Below are 22,184 nucleotides of genomic sequence, written 5' to 3'. Positions count from 1 at the left end.
TTGGGGTGTTTTTTTTTTTTAATGGATGTGATCAACATCATAACAACGATGTCTGGAATGTTTAACTTGCGCACAAACGTCAGAGGAAAAATGAAGATGCAATCTTGCTGGAGAAGAAGAACACAGAAGTGAAGGGATACATAAGAAAGAATATTGTTTTACTATCCTGAAGCATTCTCTTCTCAAAGTAATCAGGTCTTCAGCAGTTTTGGGGTTTTTTGGGGGGTGTGTGTGGGGGTTTGGGGGGACTGTTTTTCATGAGAATTCACAACCAAGAATCTTTGCCTGGATCTATGGTAAACTGCTGAAGTGAGGCAAGGCAAAGTAATTGTGATGGAGTTTCAAAATCACATTATGATGTCCACTTTCAGTGCAAAATGTACACAGAATATCATCTTTTTTTTTTATACTTTTTTTTTCTTTTAAATTCATTTTTCTAATGGCTGGTCATTAATTCAATGTCTGTACATAAAAGTGATATTAGATTATCACATTTCTGTTTTTACATGTATATATGCATTGTCAAAAAAAAGACTATTATTTCAAAGCAATTCAATTTATACATATACTTTAAAAACACATGTTTGGCGTCCATGTTTGTTTTGTTTTCTTTGGTATTGTCTGTATTCTTCTTTTCGTGTTTTTGATGACATTAGATAAAAATACATATATATATATATGCATGATCTAACACAATACTTTCTGCCTGCACTTCTTACGGATTTCTTCTTTCACTCAGAGTAGAGCACACAGCCAGTGCATTATCCTTTTTTTTTCTCCTCTTTTTTCTTTTCTCACTGGAAATATCTCAATACAACCAAATGACTGCCCATGGATGTTTGGTTTTTTTTTAGCAAAAGAGTGCACTCGGCTTGCGAACTGAGTTAGACCTTCTCCTGAGGGTTCTTGTTGTTCTTGGTCAGCAGGGTATCCAGCATCAGGATGGTTGCTGCTAGCGTCACGTCATACAGCTCCACATCCTTTAATACCTGGGAGACACCACAGACATAATAACAAAAATAATAATCATAGCAACAACAACAGCAATACTACAACCACTACTACTACTAGTAATAATAATCATACAGTACTTTCAAAACTCTCAAAGTACTTTAACAATAACACATCTGGCAGACACATAGCACACAAACAAAAACACACACACTCACACACTACACACACACAATCACACATGGGAGGAATAGATTTTTTGTTTTCAATTTTCTTTCTTGAAACTGTATATCAGATGTTTCTCCAGTTCTTGACGCTGGACAAGCTGTACATCGTTGATTTAATGAATTAAGCTATTGCTTTCTTGTCTTGTCTTGTCTATAATCCTGTGGTAATCCCTATACAGGGCAACAATCCACAATATGGGGGTGCGCTCTAGATGACTGATGTCTGTGTATGACTGTTAAGCCCCCTAGTTCAGCCAGGGGAACGCCGGCCCCACACAGCATCAGTAAAAAAAAACACCCAAAAAACAACAAAAAAACCTGTCCTGTAGCTATACTGAGCCTGAGGCTCACAGCCAGACCTCAGTCCTGGTCTTGAATGACTGAGGGGAAATGGCTGAGATTATATGGTCTGGAATCTGGTTCCACAGGCGGACATCTGAAGGGAAGAAGGAGTGTCTGTGGGAGTCAGTGCGGGAGAAGGGTACCTGTAGTTTCTCTCGGTGGCCTCGGACAGTTCTACTTGTCCGCACTAAAGTACCTTCCTGGGGTGCCACCTCAACCAAACCACCCATGATCTTGTACATCAGGGTGGCCTTGGCTGCAGTGCGGCGCAGTTTGAGGGGGTAGAGTTCCAGCCCGGTGATAAGCTCGGTTGCACTGGTGGTGGGGCGGAAGTCATGCATAATTCACCTAACTGATCTGTGCTGTACCATCTTCAGGTTGGTTGTGAGATACTGTTTCATGTAACAGGAGGCACTGTGGCAGGATAGGATAGGCGTGGGACTTCTGATTCAGTGTTCACCAGTGGTCTGCCTTTAAGGCCTGGATTCCAGTGGTCTGGGTTCGAGGCTCCATTTCAGCATGGTGTTGCATCCATGGGAAAGGCACTTTACTCTGACTTCCCTCACTCCACCCAGTTGTGAATGGGTGCCTGACTCTGGTTCAGGAAGGTTAATGAAAATGGCGGAAGAAGAGGACTGGGGGGTCCCCCCCCCCACTCCCCCCAGCCCCCTTCCAATGCCAAGCCCCAGACAAAGTGGTTATGATTTCACACCCCAGTGGCTGTAACAGGCTATGGGAACTTTAAAGTTCTTCATACATTCTCTTTGTCCAGCCACTGCAGACAATGTTCATGCTTCGCGGTGTGAACACAAACTGGTGACGATAGTTCGTCTTGCAAGACTGATGGAGGTTGCAACTGCCGCCACAACTATTATCATTGTTGTTGTTTTGTTGTTATTATGCACTGTTTTTGTTGCCATCATCTTATCTGCTCCTTCAACTAATTTGGTAAAAAAGAAAAAAGAAAAAAAAAAGAAGAAAAAAAATCCTTATCTTAGTTTTCATGGTCACTATTTAGATTTCTAATAAAGTTCTGTTTGGCAAATCATTCCAACTGTTGATTCTTTTCTTTTCCACTCTTCGCTTTGCATTGGTTGAGCTTTTGCGTTCTTATCCTGTTAAAAGTGTTTAATAAAAAAAATAAAAAATAAAAAATTCATTTGCCATTTCAAGTTTGGGTGATTTTTTTTTTCATTTTGAGTGAATGTTTTAAGTTTTACTATTCAATTTATTCTTCTTCTTTATTTTATTATTATTTTTTTTTAATGTTTCAAGTACTCTTTTTTCATCTGAGGTCATAATCATGGATATGTCTATGTCTATATCTATCTATCTATCTGTCTGTCTATCAATTTATCTATCAGTCTATCAATTTATCTATCTATTTACATTTATCTGCTTACTTGCTTATTTATCATCATTATTGTCTTTTTATTTTATTTTTATTTATTGTTATTATTATCATTATTATCATTCTTATCTTTTTTTTCTTCTTTTTTTTTCCTCAAGGCCTGACTAAGCGCGCTGGGTTACGCTGTTGGTCAGGCATCTGCTTGGCAGATGTGGTGTAGCGTATATGGATTTGTCCAAATGGAGTGATGCCTCCTTGAGCTACTGATACTGATATCTATCTATCTATCCATCTATTTCTTTTGCTCTTACTGGGGAGAAGTTTGTTGGGTTGTTTGTTCTGGTTTGGTTACCGGTATATATGACACTTTCACCACTTACTTTTACTTTTGACACTTTCACCACCTCTGATACTTTCACCAATTTTGATACTTGTGACACTTTCACCACTTACCAATACTTGTGAAACTTTCACCACCCTGCGATACTCAAGTGGAGTGATGGCCTAGAGGTAACGTATCAGCCTCAGAAGTGAGAGAATCTGAGCGCGCTGGTTCGAACCACGGCTCAGCCGCTGATATTTTCACCCTCCTCCACAAGGCCGTGAGTGGTGGTCTGGACGCTAGTCATTCGGATGAGTCGATAAACCAAGGTCCTGTGTGCAGTATGCACTTACCGCATGTAAAAGAACCCACAGCAACAAAAGGGTTGTTCCTGGCAAAATTCTGTAGACAAATCCACTTTGATAAGAAAAACAAATAAAACTGCACACAGGAAAAAATACAAAAAAATGGGTGGCGCTGTAGTGTAGCAGTGCACTCTCTCTCTCTGGGGAGAGCAGCCAGAATTTCACACAGAGAAATCTGTTGAGATAAAAGGAAATACAAATACAAATACTCTCACCAATACTAATCAATACTTGTGATACTTTGCACCACTTTACCAATACTTGTGATACTTTGCACCGCTTACCAAAACTTGTGACACTTTGCACCACTTACCAATAACTTGTGACACTTTCACCACCTACCAATACTTGTGACACTTTCACCACTTACCAAAACTTGTGACACTTTGCACCACTTACCAAAAGAAACTTGTGACACTTTGCACCACTTACCAATACTTGTGACACTTTGCACCACTTACCAAAACTTGTGACACTTTGCACCACTTACCAATACTTGTGACACTTTCACCACCACTTACCAATACTTGTGACACTTTGCACAACTTACCAATACTTGTGACACTTTGCACCACTTACAAAATGAAACTTGTGACACTTTGCACCACCTACCAATACTTGTGACACTTTCACCACCACTTACCAATACTTGTGACACTTTGCACCACTTACCAAATGAAACTTGTGACACTTTGCACCACCTACCAATACTTGTGACACTTTGCACCACTTACCAATACTTGTGACACTTTCACCACTTACCAAATGAAACTTGTGACACTTTGCACCACTTACCAATACTTGTGACACTTTGCACCACTTACCAAAACTTGTGACACTTTGCACCACTTACCAAATGAAACTTGTGACACTTTGCACCACTTACCAAAACTTGTGACACTTTGCACCACTTACCAATACTTGTGACACTTTGCACCACTTACCAAAACTTGTGACACTTTGCACCACTTACCAATACTTGTGACACTTTGCACCACTTACCATCTCAGGAGTCGCAGAGGCATCAAGCATGAGGTTCTTGATGAAGTCTTTCCTGTATGGGACCAGTTTTATCACACCCTGAAAACACACACACACACACACACAGACAGAATGCCCAGTCAAGAGACAAGAAAAGACTACTGACAAGGCAAGACAAAATCTTTTAACATGAGGGTTGAACACAAGCTTAATGTTTTTTTCTAGTTTTTTTTTCTTTTTTTTATATTTATTTATTTATTTTTTTACATGCTGGTCTCATGGATGCATGAGAAGGGGGGGGGGGGAAGAAATGGAAAAAAAAAAAAAAAAAAAAAAAAAAAGAGGGGCGGGGGAGGGCAATCATGATATATATTTATATAAAGTAGAAAACAAAATCTACACTATATGTAGCATCAACTCTCAACCTTTATGCTTCTCCATTCTCACATCAATTTATCAATCTTCATTCTTCCTTCAATGTCTCACCATTGATTTTATCAGTATTTTTGCATTCTCCATCGTCACATCATTTATCAATCATTCTGCTTCCTTCAATGTCACATCATTTTAATTTCCTTCAAGCTTCTTCAACATGTCACACCATCTGTCAATCTATATGGCTCCTTCCATGTCACACCATCTGTCAATCTATATGGCTCCTTCCATGTCACACCATCTGTCAATCTGTATGGCTCCTCCCATGTCACACCATCTGTCAATCTATATGGCTCCTTCCATGTCACAGCCATCTGTCAATCTTAATGGTTCCTCCCATGTCACACAATCTGTCAGTCTTTACATTTCCTCCCACGTCACATCACCTGTCAGTCTTTACAGTTCCTCCTACGTCACACCATCTGTCAATCTTTACGGTTCCTCCCATGTCACACAATCTGTCAGTCTTTACGGTTCCTCCCATGTCACACAATCTGTCAGTCTTTATGGTTCCTCCCACGTCACACCATCTGTCAATCTTTACGGTTCCTCCCACATCACACCATCTGTCAGTCTTTACGGTTCCTCCCACATCACACCATCTGTCAGTCTTTATGGTTCCTCCCACATCACACAATCTGTCAGTCTTTACGGTTCCTCCCACATCACACCATCTGTCAGTCTTTACGGTTCCTCCCACGTCACACCATCTGTCAATCTTTACAGTTCCTTCCACGTCACACCATCTGTCAATCTTTACGGTTCCTCCCATGTCACACGATCTGTCAGTCTTTACGGTTCCTCCCACATCACACCATCTGTCAGTCTTTACGGTTCCTCCCACATCACACCATCTGTCAATCTTTACAGTTCCTTCCACGTCACACCATCTGTCAATCTTTATGGTTCCTTCCATGTCACACTATCTGTCAATCTTTATGGCTCCTCCCATGTCACACCATCTGTCAGTCTTTACAGTTCCTCCCATGTCACACCATCTGTCAATCTTTACGGTTCTCCCAGTCACACCATCTGTCATCTTTACGGTCCTCCCATGTCAGATCACCTCTGTGATCTTTAGGTTCTTCCATTCACACATCTGTCAACCTTTATGGCACACCATGGTACTAGAGCATCTGTCAACTATTAGGGTTCTTCCATGTGTCCCTATCGTCAATTCTTGCTATGGCTCCTCCGATGTCACTAGACGATCTGTCAACTTTTATGGTTTCCTTCACCACACCACTGTCAATCTTATGGCTCTCCCATTGTCAACACACATCTGTCAGTCTTTAAGGTCCTTCCAAAGTCACAACCATCTCATCCTATCCTTCCCCACACCATTTAATTTATGTGTATTCATGTCCACACCAATCTGTCAAATCTTTACTTCCTCCCATGTCACCCATCTGCGTCTTATGACTCCCTCCCTTTACCCATCTGTCACTTACGGATCCCTCCCCTCACCACCTTGTCAGTTTTAATGGCTAACTTTACCCCGTCTCACATCTGTGTATTCTTTGGTCCATTCACCCGTTCAATAAACTCTGTTCAAATTTTTATGGTTTGCAACGCGTAAAGTCGACTCATTTGCGCTTGTATGGGAGTTCAACACAACAACAAATAACCATTTTATGCTGCCCATGCAACACACGCATGTCAGAGTCCCCCCACCACCAATCATCTTTATGGTCCTCCATCCAGAACTCTTCAGGTCTTTATGGCCTCTCAATGCTGAAAAGTCTGTCCACTTTTTTTCCTCCCATGTCCACAAAATCTGAACCAGTCTTAAGGGCTTCCTCCGCTGAGGACACCAAACGTATCAAAGTCTTAAAGAGGAGGTCACAAAATACACCAATAATAGTCAGAATTTTACAGTTTCTCCCATGTCACACCATCTGTCAATCTTTATGGCTCCTTCCATGTCACACCATCTGTCAATCTTTATGGTTCCTTCCATGTCACACCATCTGTCAATCTTTATGGCTCCTCCCATGTCACACCATCTGTCAGTCTTTACAGTTCCTCCCACGTCACACCATCTGTCAATCTTTACGGTTTCTCCCATGTCACACCATCTGTCAGTCTTTATGGCTCCTCCCATGTCAGATCACCTCTTGATACTTATGACTCTTCCCGTATCACATCATCTGTCAACCTTTACGTGGCACAAACCACTGTGATAACTAGGAGCATGCAGGTTCGAGGCCTATGAGAAGTAGGGGGTTTTGGCCTGTGGTCGTCTGCCACTCAATGTCGCATGTGCAGGATGCAACCTAGAGACTGTAGAACAAATTTCCTGACCACCACTGCAGGTGTCTGATTCTCTCAGCCTGGCTGACGTCAGGACACAGCATGAGCGTCCAAGCCTTGTCAAATCACCCTGAACCCAAATGGTCCCCCCCACAGAGGCCACCCACCCCCACCTCCTCTCCCCACCCCACACATTTTAATTTATGTGTAAGTATCGTCACCACCCACAAAATCATTCAACATCATCACAAAATATATAACAAAAATGTCCCCAAAGTCTGGGCCGTTAAAAAAAAAAAAAAAAAAAAATGAACCCCACCCCCCTCCCCCTTAACTCACTCAGTACGGCCAGTCCTCTCTTCTCCTCTACACAGACCCCTTGGATGTCCAGTGGGTGTCTGAATGACCTAACTTTTAGCTTCCGTCGTCAGAATTGTGGTATTCTTTGTCAACATTCACCTCTTCAGTATAAGAGCCTTCTGTTTGCAATATTTTGATGATGGTAATTGGGGTGAAACGCTGTTAACGTCGTCTCTTTCGCCATTCGTATGGAGAGAGTTAACAAACAACAACAACAAAATAACCATTGTATGCTGCCCATGACAACATCACGCAGTGAATCAGAGTCTCACCCCAATCACTTTCTGAGTCATCCATCCATGGAACTGCTTCAGGGTGCTCTCATAGGCTCTCGACACTGCTGGGGAAAAGTTCTCGTCTGCCACATTGTTTTTTACATCTGCCAGCAGCTCCACAAAGATTGCATGGAAGAAACCCAGACCTCTGGAGAGAAAAAAAAAGGCATCATCAGCGCTGAGTGACACTAGGAGACAGGTAAATCAAAAGGCAATGAGAGAGAGAGAGAGGTAGAAAGAAGTAACAGCAGATAAAATAGAATAACGAAGAAATTAAAGGAAATGGCAAAAACACATTCAGCAGTAATATATACATACATTGTTAAAAAAAAGTATCGCCAACTATTTCACCACCAAGCTTCTGTGAGAAAAACACTCCTCAGTGCCAAATGATGTTTAATTCTCTGAGGAAAGTGCAGCGCCTCTGACTGAAGTTAACGGTGGGTTCTGATGCTGAACGTGGACATGCGATCACGACTTGCTGCATACCTGCTTCAGCGGTGTGAATTTGACTTGCCTTGATATATGCATGACTGCTAACTTGTGAGGCAAGTGTTAAAAGAGAGCTCAAGAAGAATGCATTATTCTTGCTTATTCAAGCAGCGTCAGTTTCTATCGCGAAAGAGTTCAAACCACGCCCCCTCCCTCCAACCTCTCTTTTAAAAAAAAAAAAAAAATGATTGTTTTTCTGCATAATAACATCTTTGTGAAGTGAATGATTTATAATGATGAAAGAGTTGTTCATTGGCACGACGGGCGCAATAGCCGAGTGGTTAAAGCGTTGGACTGTCAATCTGAGGGTCTCAGGTTTGAATCACGGTGACGGCGCCTGGTGGGTAAAGGGTGGGGATTTTTACGATCTCCCAGGTCAATATGTGTGCAGACCTGCTAGTGCCTGAACCCCCTTCGTGTGTATATGCAAGCAGAAGATCAAATACGCACGTTAAAGATCCTGTAATCCATATCAGCGTTCGGTGGGTTATGGAAACAAGAACATACCTAGCATGCACACCCCCGAAAACGGAGTATGGCTGCCTACATGGCGGGGTAAAAACGGTCATACACGTAAAAGCCCACTCGTGTGCATACGAGTGAACGTGGGAGTTGCAGCCCATGAACGCAGAAGGAGAAGAAGAAGAAGTTCATCAGCACTTGTTTTCCTCCACATTCACATTGCGCTATCCAATATCTAATTTGCTAATTGTTTACAGACCTTCTCAACCAGAGGACACCCACGCAACCATCTGACATTCCTTTCTTTTCAGCTGACTGGTCCTCTTCTACAATGGCGTTGATCGTCTTGTACTTTTCTGGGTCTTTCTTGTAGTGCTTCTCAATTTTCTGCAGAAATAACCAATGTGTAAGAAAAAAAATGTATTTATTAAAAAAATAAAAGACATGTGAAATTTACACATGAAATTTATTACTGATATATATATATATTATTTCCAGCCAGTCACGCTGACTGACCGGTTAGTAGCTAGTTGGTGGATGGTTGGGTGATTTGATGGCTGATAGGTTGAGTAGTCTTATCTCTCTCTCTCTCTCTCTCTCTGTGGCTTACTTGAAAACTCCAGTACAACAGATCTACACATGCACTTTGTTGCTTGCACAAACACACAGAGAATAATCAATATCAACGTGATACATAAGTCATGTATATATGTACAATGTTCTCAGTAAAATTAATAGACTAATACACTAAATGAAAGGTTTTACACTCCTGTATAAGCTATTCCAAGACTTTCTATCATATATATTATATACGTCATGGATTACAACTTACATTTTTAAGATTTTATTTGTTCATAGTAAAAAGGTAAAAATATGAAATATAATTTGTCACATATAAAATAAAGATAGATAAATAAATATTCTGACAGATCTATAGATAGATCTATAGATAGATAATTTGTTTATTAACTGATTAATAAACCAGTCCACTTCCCCCCCCCCCCCCCCCTTTTTTTTTTTGTGCTTCTCTCTTGAGACTTTCTCTGCTTCCACTTTCTCTCATTCAGAAATTCATTTCTAATTTTCCACTGGAATGATTTTGGTATGTCTAGATTTCCCCTAAAAAAATAACAATAACAAAAAACCCAAAAAAAAACAACAACAACAACAAAAAAAAAAACACACCCAAAAAACCTTTCTTCATTTGGTTTTACTCCTTTAATCTACATATCAAATGTTTCACTTTAAGCATTTCTCTGTGCACTCATTGGCTTGTAAGCATACATATTAGGTAATCATATGTGAAATCAGGCAGACAGACAGAATCACCAAAAGACAATAACTTTCCCACCTCCACATTTCCTTGAACGTCTTTTTTCACGAGGCTAAATGCTTTTCCCAAATTATCTGCAAGTAAAAAGCAAAAATACAAAATGCTTCTTATACTGTTAAAAGTGTTATAGTGAGTCCTCACAATCTTGGCAACCTTACCCTTATCTTTGCATGATGTGTGTGTGTCACTGTGCGTGCACAGCCACACACACACACACACACACACACAGACACGCACACACACACACACACACACACACACACACACACACACACTCCCAAGGCAAGCACACACAAAGTTATCAGTTTTGATATTCCATAAAAAATGATACATATAATGATACAACATACACACCGGAGCACAAACACACCTACATCAGTACATGTAGTATGTGCACCAGATATAGACACAGTTTATATTACTAGTATATACACCATGTAATCACACAAATTTATTCAAAAATATACTTTTTAGTTTCCAGTTTCAGTTTCAGTGAGGTGTTTAAGTGTGTAGATTGACCCATGATTTATATGTGCCACATCTGCTGTTGAAAAATAATTAAAGAAGAAGCAGATGTCTGACCTTCATATAAATCAAATGTGCTGATCAGGCCTTAGCAGCCTAGATGTGTGTAACTGTAAGACATTAACACAAAATGGAAAAGAAATTAATAGAGAAAATAAACAAAATGATTTTTTTTAAAAAGCAACATAAAGATACAGTAAAATCACTTGAAAATCCAGGCAAGATGGTGTGACTAAAAATTGAAAGACTGAAGATACAGAATTAGAAGGCAAATAACTGGGACACACACACACACACACACACACACACACACACACACACACACACTTGTACTTTCATTGGGAAAAGAACATGACAGAATGTGAAAGTACCTTCACCTTGATCTTGATCTTTTGAATCAAGATCTGACTAATCCAATGTTTTTATTTTTTCAAACAATAATTAATAATTTAATAAAGCATGCTCAATAACTCAATGATCCTCAGACTGGGAGTCGAAAGAATGAGTTTATATCCCAAAGCTTATTGTACCTGTGTATAAATCAAGTTCAGTGAATTAAAAAGGAAAAAAAATGAAATCGAAATGAGTCACCAGTGCATGGCAACCACTCACTGGTTTGAGCAGCGGTCAGGACTACTAATGTCGCACAATATGTCCGTCTCAAAACGGCCCTGTTTGCTGACAGGGGCACTCCTGAAAACTCCGGCAAAAGTGGCTTCAGTAAACAAAACTCAACTAAAAATGAAATGAACGATGATGAACGTACCAATAAACGGCAAGATCTGCCTGGAGGCCTCCAGAAACACGTCCGTTTGAAGCTGATCCCCTTCTTTCACATGGGGAAACTTGGGGTTACAGACCCCGAAGAATGTGACGGAGGTAAACTGTCCCTCAACGTGCAGTTGTTCTGCCATTTTTAGAGCTCGAAAAGTACTCGATCGGGATTGTTTGTGGAACTGATGAACGGCGGAGGGTTTGCTGAATGTGGATTAACTGCGAATGTGTGTGACTGTGAACAGCTTCTGTCAAACATACAGGGACCTTCGATACTTTTTGTCAACGTCAGGTATTCCAAGGCCGATAACTCTCTCGCTAACAAGTGTTTCGTCTCCAGTTCTCGATTAGACTGAACAACTTAAAGATAATTCGATATGGAAATCGTTCAATTTTCATATTCTTTTATTTTCCAAATTTCCTTCCAAGCTGCTGCCGGTCTTTAACTTTAAAGACCTCCAGTTGTTTAAATATATCACTGGTTATGTTGCTCGACGGTGTCAACAGTGAAGAAGATGTTAACTGCATCGTTTTGGATCAGTAGATGCCAGCGACGATTGTCGCTCTGCATGCAAGACACTGATTCTGATCCCGATTTTCAACGGCATTGAGCAATGGGCATAGGAGGGAGGTGGCGGAACAGTGAAGACGCTAATCTGCCAATACATGTCTGCACTCGAGGCTTCACCAAAGGTGTCGAGTTACGCTGCTGGTCATGAGTCATGTCAGTGCCCAGCAAATGTTGTCCAGTCTGGCATAGGGTATGGATTTGTCCGAACGTACGGAGTTCCACTTAGGGTTCTGTCTTGGGTCCTTTGCTTTTTGCATTATATATTAATTATATATTAATTATATATTAATCTCCCCCTTCATATTCAAACATCCTGTGAACTTTTTGCAGATGACACAACATTACACACGAGCCATAGTTGCATAAAACAGGTTATGCTGTCTCAGTCGGCTGCAACATAGCGTAAACAACCTAATAGAATGGACTGATCATAACCACATGGCAATCCATCCTCACAAAACCAAGTTTATGTTAACAACGACCAGACAAAAAAGACAAAGCCTCACACAGACGTTTCCACCCATTCAAATAAATAACCAAGCCATTATATTAATGACTCTTGAAGTTAACCACAGGATCCTTGGAATAACAATTGACAACAATCTTTTTTGTACTCATCATATAACTAACATATGCAAGCAGATTTCCATAAAAACATACCAACTATCAAAAATCAAACACTTCATTGATTACCACTCAAGAAGATTGTTTTTTCATGCCTTTATCCAATCCACTATTGATCATGCATTGACTCGGATCAACCCTATGGGATACTGCAAGCACCAACGCCTTTAGGCCACTTCTCAGCGGCCTTCACAAACGTGCGCTTAGATTTGTTCTAAACAAAACCTCATCCTTGACAAAATCTGACTACAGCCGGAAACTTAACATTCTACCGCTACATGAAAGACTGACCTACAAAAAAGGAGTACTGATGCACAAAATAGTGACAGGTCGTGCTCCAGACTACCTGTTGAATATATGTTCCGTAAATGACAACTGAAATCAAACAAAACTAAATGTCCCAATTCCCAGAATAGACCTATTTAAATCCAACCTTGCCTATTCTGGTTCACGACTCTGGAACTCACTCCCAGTATCCATCAAACAATACGAAAGCATCTCGACTTTCAAAAAACATTATTTCTCCTATCTTTTCCAGTAAATATAGAACATTTTCCACTGTTACAAATCACAATCAAATGAATAAAAATGACATTTGCTTCACATGTGCATGACTTTCACTTTACTCTCATATTCCTTGTTTCAATCCACAATTGTTTCCGGCGTGGCGTTATTTTTCTTTACTTCTTGCATAATGAAAAAAAAAGATTACTTTTGTTCTACACGTGCTTGCCTTTCACTTTAGTTTTAGTTTTGCATGATCGTTATATATACATGGATTGATATCGCCTCTTTCTCTCCTTCTCACTTTGTCGTTCTATCTACTGACGTTAGAGGAACTGAGAGAGAGGGAGAGAGAGAGAGCACAGCATACTTCATTGAAAATATCTGGGCCGGTTCGCTCGCCAGCTGCATTACTTATGGTTCCCCGCACTTAGTCAGTGTGTGTGTGTGTGTGTGTGTGTGTGTGTGTGTGTGTGTGTGTGTGTGTGTGTGTATGCCTGACCGTGAGACAGACAGACAGACAGACAGACAGAGACAGAAACAGAAACACTCGGAACAGAGGCAGCAAGAGATTAAGATCATTCAGACATATGCGTGTTCACGTCAGTGCGCACACAATCTTTGCACAAACACGTACACACGCTTGCAGAACAACACGGCACGTGCATATACATGTATACACTTGGATCTCTCTCTCTGTCTCTCTCTCTGTCTCTCTCTCTCTCTGTGCCTCTGTCTGTCTCTGTCTGTCTGTCCGTCCGTCCGTCCGTCTGTCTCTGTGTGTGTGTGTCTCTCTCTATGTGTCTCTGTTTGTCTATTCGTCAGTCTGTCTGTCTCAGTGTATCTGTCTCTCTGCCCGTCCGAGTCCGTCTGTCTGTCTGATTCCGTCTGTCTGTCTGTCTGTCGCTGTCTCTCTTCTTCTCAGGCTCTCTGTGTGCGCATGTCGTGATTGTACAATTCAGTGCAGTGGTAGTAATAATAATTATCATTGTAGTAATAATAACTACGCATTACTGTACACCAGCGTCAGCTGACCATACTGCGCATCGTCCTGAGCGCCCATTGTGGCGGCGGTCACAGCACTATGGAGGACACTCAGAGAGATAAGGAGGAGACAGTGTCGCCGGCAGTGTGACATCGCAGTATTTACTATGAATCAGGAAACCCGGTGTGGGCCGTACAATGAGGCCATTGTCAAACAAGACCCTAACGATTGCTTCCTTATTGTCCAATGCCTCTCACTCACTTAGTCTGTCTGTCTGTCTGTGCCTGTCTGCCGGTCTATCCGGCTGTGTCTGTCAGTCTGTCTCTCTTTTTTTCTTTCTTAGACATTTATTATTTGCCGCCATATCAGTTGCATTGCCATTCCGCTATGTATGTATGTATGTATGTATGTCTTTTGTTTATTTGTTTTTTCTTCATTGATCTTACCAAGGCATTCAGTACTGTCGGCAGAGGTGCCGGCTCCAGACAATACCCAAGAAACTCTGCTGCCCAAGAAAATTTGTGAACCTGATCCGCCTGTTCCATGACAGCATAACAGGGCTGGTACTCTGTAGCGGAAAGGCGTCTGGTACGTTCCAAATCACCAATGGCGTGAAACAGGGGTGCGTCCTGGCTCCAGTGCTCTTCAACCTCTTCTTCACTTGTGTCCTCAGCCATGCTGTAAGAGACATCAAAGATGGTGTGTACTTGAAGCACAGAACAGACAGGTCCCTCTTCAACCTCCGCCGCCTGAGCGTGGTGATTATAATTCTAGAGGCTCTCTTTGCTGACGTCTGTGGCCTGATGGCACACAAGGAGTCTGATCTCCAGATCATCGTCGACAAATTCAGTCGCTGAAGCAGCCCGACTCTCACCGCCAAAACTGAGGTTCTGCTCCAGTCCGCCCCGCTATCTGCAGCCCGTTGGCCCTTCATTTAATTGAGGGAACAGAACTGAAGACTGTAGGGGAGTTCAAGTACCTCGGCAGTATCAACTCTAATGACGGTTCCCTCTACAAGGAGATCAACGCCAGGATTTGCAAAGCAAGCCGTGCACTCGGCTGAATGAGATCCTGAGTCCTGATCCAGCACAACATCAACCAAGCTTAAAAGTGTACAAGACAGTCGTTACCCCTAGCCAAATCTACGATAGTGAGACTTGGACTTTGCACAGAAGACACATCAGGCTTCTAAAGCGCTTCCATATGCGCGCAGCTTCGTTGTCAGGCCTCCTCATCCAAATGGATAACTGCACAATCACCAAGCCGTTGCTCTATGGCGAACTCTGCCTTGGCGAAAGAAAGCGAGGTAGGTCCGAAACACGCTTTCTTGACTGTATAAAGGCCAGCATTGCACATGCTGGAATCCCCCCCCCCCCCTCCTCCCGTACCGCCCCACTCCCTGGGCAGTCAGAGGAGCGTGCACGGGACGGGGCTGGCCGGTGTGCTCTGACAAAGCAAGCACACGACAGCTTTGAGAAGAACCGCCATGCAGCAGAGACCCACGAGAAGAGGAGCAGCAGCAGCAGCAGCAGCAATGTCCAAACAGCCCGGACAGTTTCCCTGCACTCACTGTGGACGCCCATCTAGATCCAAACTGGGACTCTATGGCCACATGTGAGTCCGTCCACACCAAAGGAGAAGACGTGCATTGATGTCATCGTCGGACACGACGGACTACCAAAAGGTGTGTATGTATAATATTATATGCACGTGTGTATGTCTTTTCTATGAATTCATGCACAGATTTAATTCATCAACCTGGCCAGTTTTAGATATGTCATGTTTTGATACACGCACATACCTACACACGCGCGCGCGCACGCGCGGGGGCGACACACACACACACACACTCACACACACACACACACACACACACACACACACACACACACACACACACACACACACTTCTTTTACCCTCAATAAAGATCATTTTGACTTGACCTGACTTGACACACACACACACACATGACTAAGTGCGGGGAACCATAAGTAATGCAGCTGGCGAGCTAGCATCAACCCGTTCATGAATGCTCTCCACATCTGTCACACAGAACTCAGAAGGCAAAATGTCTTTTTTTATTCAAGGATTCAGATTTTAGGCACAGCCTATTCTTCCAATCTGTCCTTGCTAATCAACATTCATTACAGATACTGAGATAGCGTACACATAAATGAAAGGGAAAAATATTCATGCAGAAGGGCATACATAATGAAGAAACACACACACACACACGCGCGCACGCACGCACACACGTTGACAGATGGATAGGAGAGAGAGAGAGAGAGAGAGAGAGAGAGAGAGAGAGAGAGAGAGAGAGAGAGAGAGAGAGAGAGAGAGAGAGAGAGAGAGAGAATGGTCATCAGTATAGAACAACCACAAACCTCCGGGTGTTTAAAAGGTACAGTATTGTTACTGCCTGTGAAATCTACGTATGACAATTGCAACATACTACTACAATGACTCCTACCATCATCACTAATGTCACTTGGACCGGACTTTAACCTCGTATAATTATGATCAATGAGACAGAGCGTAAGTTTTATGCTGGGGAAGACCGGCAGACGATTGAGCAACCTCTTGCGATTTACGCCAGACGGCAAAGTTTACAGGGTTTTCTGTTCGACACACTTTACTGGCATAAGTGGTTTGTTTTTACAACTTCTCTCCATATCGCTAGGAATTGCTGCTGCATTTCCACTGTGTTCCATGCAGTAGTAAGCAGTCACCCGAGAGATATTTGAAGCTGACTCTGACCTCTTCGAATTTCTGATCAGGTCAGTTTTGAGAGAGAGAGAGAGAGAGAGAGAGAGAGAGAGAGAGAGAGAGAGAGAGAGAGAGAGACAGAGAGACAGACAGACAGACAGACAGACAGAGAGAAACGGAGAGAGAGACATACAAACAGAGACAGACAGAGACAGACACACAGAGATTCCTGTCAATGCTTTATCACCTTCATCATCACCATGACCATCAAACATCACTATTTACATTATCACCCGCACCAAAGTTTTCACGGATATTTTGTTGTTGTCGTCGTCGTTGTTGTTGTTCTTCTCACATATTTTTCTTCTTCTTTATTTTCTTTTTCTTTTTTTTTCTCTCTTCATTTCGTTTTCCTTTCTTTCTTGTTAATTTTTTAATACATTCTTTCATATTTTCCTTCCTTCTTCCTTCCTTTCTGTTTCTTCTGTGGATTTCTTTCAGACTCTCTGTCTCATTCAGTGACTCTACCTTCTTCTCTCCCTTATCTGTCTCTCTGTGGCTCAAAGTCACAATGTTGTTACTCTTTTGTCGTCTGATCATGAAATTGTAATTGGACCGATTGCTAAATTCTTTGCAGAAGCGCAAGCAATGGGACAAAGATACTTAGAACTGTGAGCAGTTTAGAAGGTACTTAGCTATAGTTAGTCTGGGGATTGTTATATTATTCAGACAAATCAGAAAACATGTCATAATATTCTATACTTGCGTGGATGGTCGAGTCAGTCGGCAATATTTTTATACTTTTTTTTCTCTCTCTTTAGTCCCATTTCTTTGATTTGTTGTTGTTTTTGTTGTTGATGTTGTTGTTTTTGCAGAATGTCATTGATGTGTTTCTCCTATCATTACCTATTCTCATGGCTGATTGGTTGAAAGAGCGATTCTAGTTGTTGTTTTCTGTTGGCGTTAAAATATATAAATTTGTTGCCCCACCAAACATGTTGCTTCCCCCTTGTAAAAACACCTTTCTTGGCACTGACAACGAATATTTCAAGGGTCAAAAGTCATCTCTCTCTCTCTCTGAACAATTTACATCCACATTTCGGTTGTTATCATTCGGAGCCCGAGTGCCTAGATGTATTTGCACATAGAATAAAATACCATACACTATTATCATTATCATCATCATCATCATTATTATTATTATTAGTTGTAGCACGGATAGTTATATATTCATGTATATGCACGTGTATTTGTGTGTGTGTGTGTGTGTGTGTGTGTGTGTGTTAGTATTTGTATTTGTCCTTGTTATGATATTATTTTGTTCTCTCTCTTCTTTTTTATTTTAATTTAAATTATTATTATTATTATTATTATTATTATTAGTAGTAGTAGTAGTAGTAGTAGTATGGAAGGTTATATATTCATGCATATGCAAGTGTATTCGTGTGTGTGAAGTGTCTGTTTTAGTATTTGTATTTGTCTTTCTTGTTATGATATTGTTTTGTTCTCTTTCTTCTTTTTTTTAAAATTTTGATTTAGTGTATGTTATTTACTACTACTACTACTACTGCTTCTTCTTCTTCTTCTTATTATTATTATTATCATTAGTAGTAGTAGTAGCATCATCGTATTTTTTATAAATTTTGTATTGTTTGCTTGTTTACTTTATTTGCCCAGAGGGCCGGATGAATTAATAAAACATGTCCTTGCTTATTCCATCCTGTGTGTGTGAACGTAAGGTGTGGGTGACTGAAAAAGCAACAAGAACAGTTGAACCAAGTCATGTAGGTTTTCCACGGCTTTTCATTGAATCTTTTTTTTTTTCTCCCTTAAATGGCGAGGCCTTGGTGTATAAAAAAATATGTCTTGAATGTCTTATCATAGAAATAAGGAGCAGCCATAACTTATAAGTCTAATCTGAAAGGTAGAGCACGACCATTACTATTCAGACGAATATTGGCTTGGCTTAATTTCCCAAATCCCCAGTACACAGATTAATTTTCTTCAAAATGGAGCAATAGGGGCTTACTTGGCCTTCAAAGACACAGAGGACTGAACAACGTGCTGGACGTTCATGTCTTCAGCCATCTGTTCCCACCTCGTTCGCTGCAAACCTGTGTGTGTGTGTGTGTGTGTGTGTGTGTGTGTGTGTGTGTGTGTGTGTGTGTGTGTGTGTGTGTGTGTGTGTGTGTGTGTGTGTGTGTGTGTGTGTTTGCTCTTTCCTCTTTCATCATTATTATTATTATTGTTATTATCATCATCATCATCATTATTGTTGTTGTTATATTATTATTATTTCTGATTTTGATTTTTTAACCATTTGCCTTCTACGTGTCTATCACTTTACTGTAGTTTCAAATTTATTGTACTTATTCACGTATCTCTTTACGTTTGCTTGATTGTTATTTTCATTCCATTTTATGTTAATAACATTTGACACAAAGCCACTGTAGACTGTCAAGGCCTGATCAGCACGTTGGGTCTGTGCGAAAGTCAGGCTTCAGCTTTTCACTTCTCCAGAATCACCAAGCCGTTCCTCAATGGCGAACTCTTCACAGATGTTGTGTAGGCGTATAAGTATGGATCACTCTGCAAGCTTTGACACCTCCGTGATACTAAAACTGAAACCGAAAGTGGATTGTCTTATCTTTCCTGTCCACTCCCCCCCCCCCTCACGCCACCCCTCTCTCTCTGTCTGTCTGTCTCTGTCCTGATAAAGTGAGGACGGAATATTTGTTTATTTATTTATTTATTTATTTGTCTGTCTATTTTTCTGTTTATTTATTTATTTATTTATTTATTGGTATATTATTTATCTACTTATTTTTTGCGCCTTTATGAAGGTGATCCCTGTTGTTTCATTTGACGATGACCTGAAAGAGAGAGAGAGAGAGGGAGAGAGAGAGAGAGAGAGAGAGAGAGAGAGAGGAAACGAAACGTAATGAAACGAACGTTTATTCAATAAGGCCATGGACCCATTTGAAGGGGTGATTACATATTTTTTAAGAATATATTTGCACGTATGCTTAAACAAAGCTCTGCGCTGTTTAACCGAGAGAGAGAGAGAGAGGGAGGGAGAGATTCAGATACAGACGTGTGTGTGTGTGTGTGTGTGTGTGTGTGCGCTCGCGTGTTTATGATATGTTGTTACTTGTTATCTTTTTTGCGTTATATACAATACCATAATTATTATTGTTTCTGTGGTATTACCTTTGGCTGTTTCTGTAAAGCACATTGAACTATGGAAGGCGCTATATAAATTTCCATTATTATTATCATAATTATTATTATTATTTGTATTTATATTTCTTTTTATCACAACAGATTTCTCTGTGTGAAATTGGGGCTGCTCTCCCCCAGGAAGAGCGCGTCGCTATACTACAGCGCCACTCATTATTTTTTTTATTTTTTCCTGCGTGCAGTTTTTTTTGTTTTTCCTATCAAAGTGGAATTTTTCTACATAATTGTTTGCCAGGAACAACCCTTTTGTTGCCGTGGGTTCCTTTACGTGCGCTAAGTGCATGCTGCACACGGGACCTCGGTTTATCGTCTCATCCGAATGACTAGCGTCCAGACCACCACTCAAGGTTTAATGGAGGGGGAGAAAATATCGGCGGCTGAGCCGTGATTCGAACCAGCGCGCTCAGATTCTCTCGCTTCTTAGGCGGACGCGTTACCTCTAGGCCATCACACCACTAATTATTACTATTATTATTATTATTATTATTATTATTATTATTATATTTTGCTGTTCGCCATTACTAATACAGCAGACATGACATAACTCTGCAATAGGAGAATGAAAATCGAATACATTTCATCTCAAAATGTCATTTCCTGCATGATTTAAGGACAGTAGTAGTAGTAGAAGTAGTAGTAGTGGTAGTAGTAGTAGCAGCAGCAGCAGCAGCAGCAGTAACAGTAGTAGCAGCAACACTCTTCAGTCTTTCCATTTTCCACGTTATTTCCACGTTTCTTTCTCTGTCTCTGGACCTTGCATTTGGAATGAACTTCCTCTTTCGCTTCGTCAGGTCTCCGCACTCAGCTCTTTCAAGTCTGGCCTTAAAACCCACCTCTTCACAAGATAGCCTCCCTACCCTGCCTCCTCCTTGTCTTCAGTTTCTTCCTCAGTTTTAGAGTTATGCATGCGTGTGAATGACGAGTGTGAAAGCGCTTTGATTTGTCTCTGCACAAGATTCAGCGCTATATAAATACTATCATCATTATCATTATTATTGTTATATGATTCAAGTAGAGAATATGGGGGGCGTGGGAGCGAGGGGTGGGGGTGGTGGGGTGGAGACTGGGTTGGAAGGGTTGTCTAACCCTTGACTGCCGCTGACAAGTAGGGGTAAGCTATTATGTTCGTTAGAGAAGGGCTGCCCACTCACTGGGATAACACTTGGGATTAAAAGGTCAGGGTGCCATGCCGCCATTTTTCAGTTGGGGTTCTTTCTGTTGACATCATACTGGCAAGAGGAATAAGAAGAAGAAGAGGAAGGAGAAGAAGAGAGAAATGTGTGTGTGTGTGTGTGTGTGTGTGTGTGTGTGTGTGTGTGTGTGTGTGTGCGCGCCTTTTTGTGTGTGCGTGTGTGTGCGCGCCTTTGTGTGCGTGTATGTATGTGTGTATGTGTGTGTGCGTGCGTGCCTTTGTGTGTGTGTGTTTGTGTGTGTGTGTGTTTGTGTGTGTGTGTGTGTGTGTGTGTGTGTGTGTGTGTGTGTGTGTGTGTGTGTGTGACAGTAAAGACAGACTGTCTCCATGATTTCCAACAGGTAACACTTCTGATTTAACAACCAAACAGCCTGTTTTCTGCACAAGAGGAATTTCCCCGTCTGCTAGACATAAACAAACAAACAAACAAACGAAAAGACAAGAAAAACGATGGGGCTTTTATCAGTCATCAATTACCTGTTTGGTATGGTCCTGCTTCAGGTGAGTGTGGACTTCGTCATGTTGTTCCCTTTTCTTTGTGTGTGTGTGTGTGTGTGTGTGTGTGTGTGTGTGTGTGTGTGTGTGTTCTTTCTTTCTTTCTTTCTATCTCTCTTTCTCTTTCTCTCTCTCTCTCTCTCTCTCTCTCTGTGTGTGTGTGTGTGTGTGTGTGTGTGTGTGTGTGTGTGTGCCTGTCTGTCTGTCTGTATGTCTGTGTCTGTGAGTGTGTGTCTGTGTGTGTCTGTGTGTGTATTGATTAAAGATGTTAATAAAAAATCTAATTTTAATCAAATCTGACAGGTGCAAAATTGACCTTATAAGCGAACCCCCACCCCCACCCACCCCCCCAAAAAAAATCCCACAAAAACAAAACAAAACCAGACAAAAAAAAACCAACCCCAAAACAACAACAAGA

The 22,184-nt window shown here is 41.3% G+C and overlaps 2 protein-coding genes across 2 annotated transcripts in view; one reads left to right on the top strand and one right to left on the bottom strand.

The window, feature by feature from the left end:
* Positions 1-253: 253 nt before the first annotated feature.
* On the bottom strand, positions 254-11,672 carry LOC143288131 (glycolipid transfer protein-like). Its single transcript, XM_076596421.1, has 6 exons — positions 11,441-11,672; positions 10,168-10,223; positions 9,076-9,203; positions 7,860-8,010; positions 4,561-4,638; positions 254-989 (listed from the first exon to the last, which is right to left on the bottom strand). The coding sequence occupies exons 1-6, from the start codon at positions 11,586-11,588 to the stop codon at positions 885-887; spliced, it is 666 nt and encodes a 221-aa protein (XP_076452536.1). The 5' UTR covers positions 11,589-11,672; the 3' UTR covers positions 254-884.
* Positions 11,673-16,724: 5,052 nt separating this feature from the next.
* LOC143287881 (scavenger receptor cysteine-rich type 1 protein M130-like) overlaps positions 16,725-22,184 on the top strand; it is a 48,269-nt gene continuing 42,809 nt past the window's right edge. The window contains exons 1-2 of the mRNA XM_076596121.1: positions 16,725-16,910; positions 21,613-21,772. Of these exons, the coding sequence (XP_076452236.1) occupies positions 21,722-21,772 (51 nt within the window). The 5' untranslated portion in view covers positions 16,725-16,910; positions 21,613-21,721. The remainder of the gene's footprint in view (positions 16,911-21,612; positions 21,773-22,184) is intronic.

This window comes from Babylonia areolata, chromosome 12 (assembly GCF_041734735.1).
Source record: "Babylonia areolata isolate BAREFJ2019XMU chromosome 12, ASM4173473v1, whole genome shotgun sequence".
Lineage (NCBI taxonomy): Eukaryota > Metazoa > Mollusca > Gastropoda > Neogastropoda > Buccinidae > Babylonia > Babylonia areolata.
The sequence above is the reverse complement of the archived record's forward strand: the minus strand, read 5'-3'. Positions and strand labels throughout refer to the sequence as shown.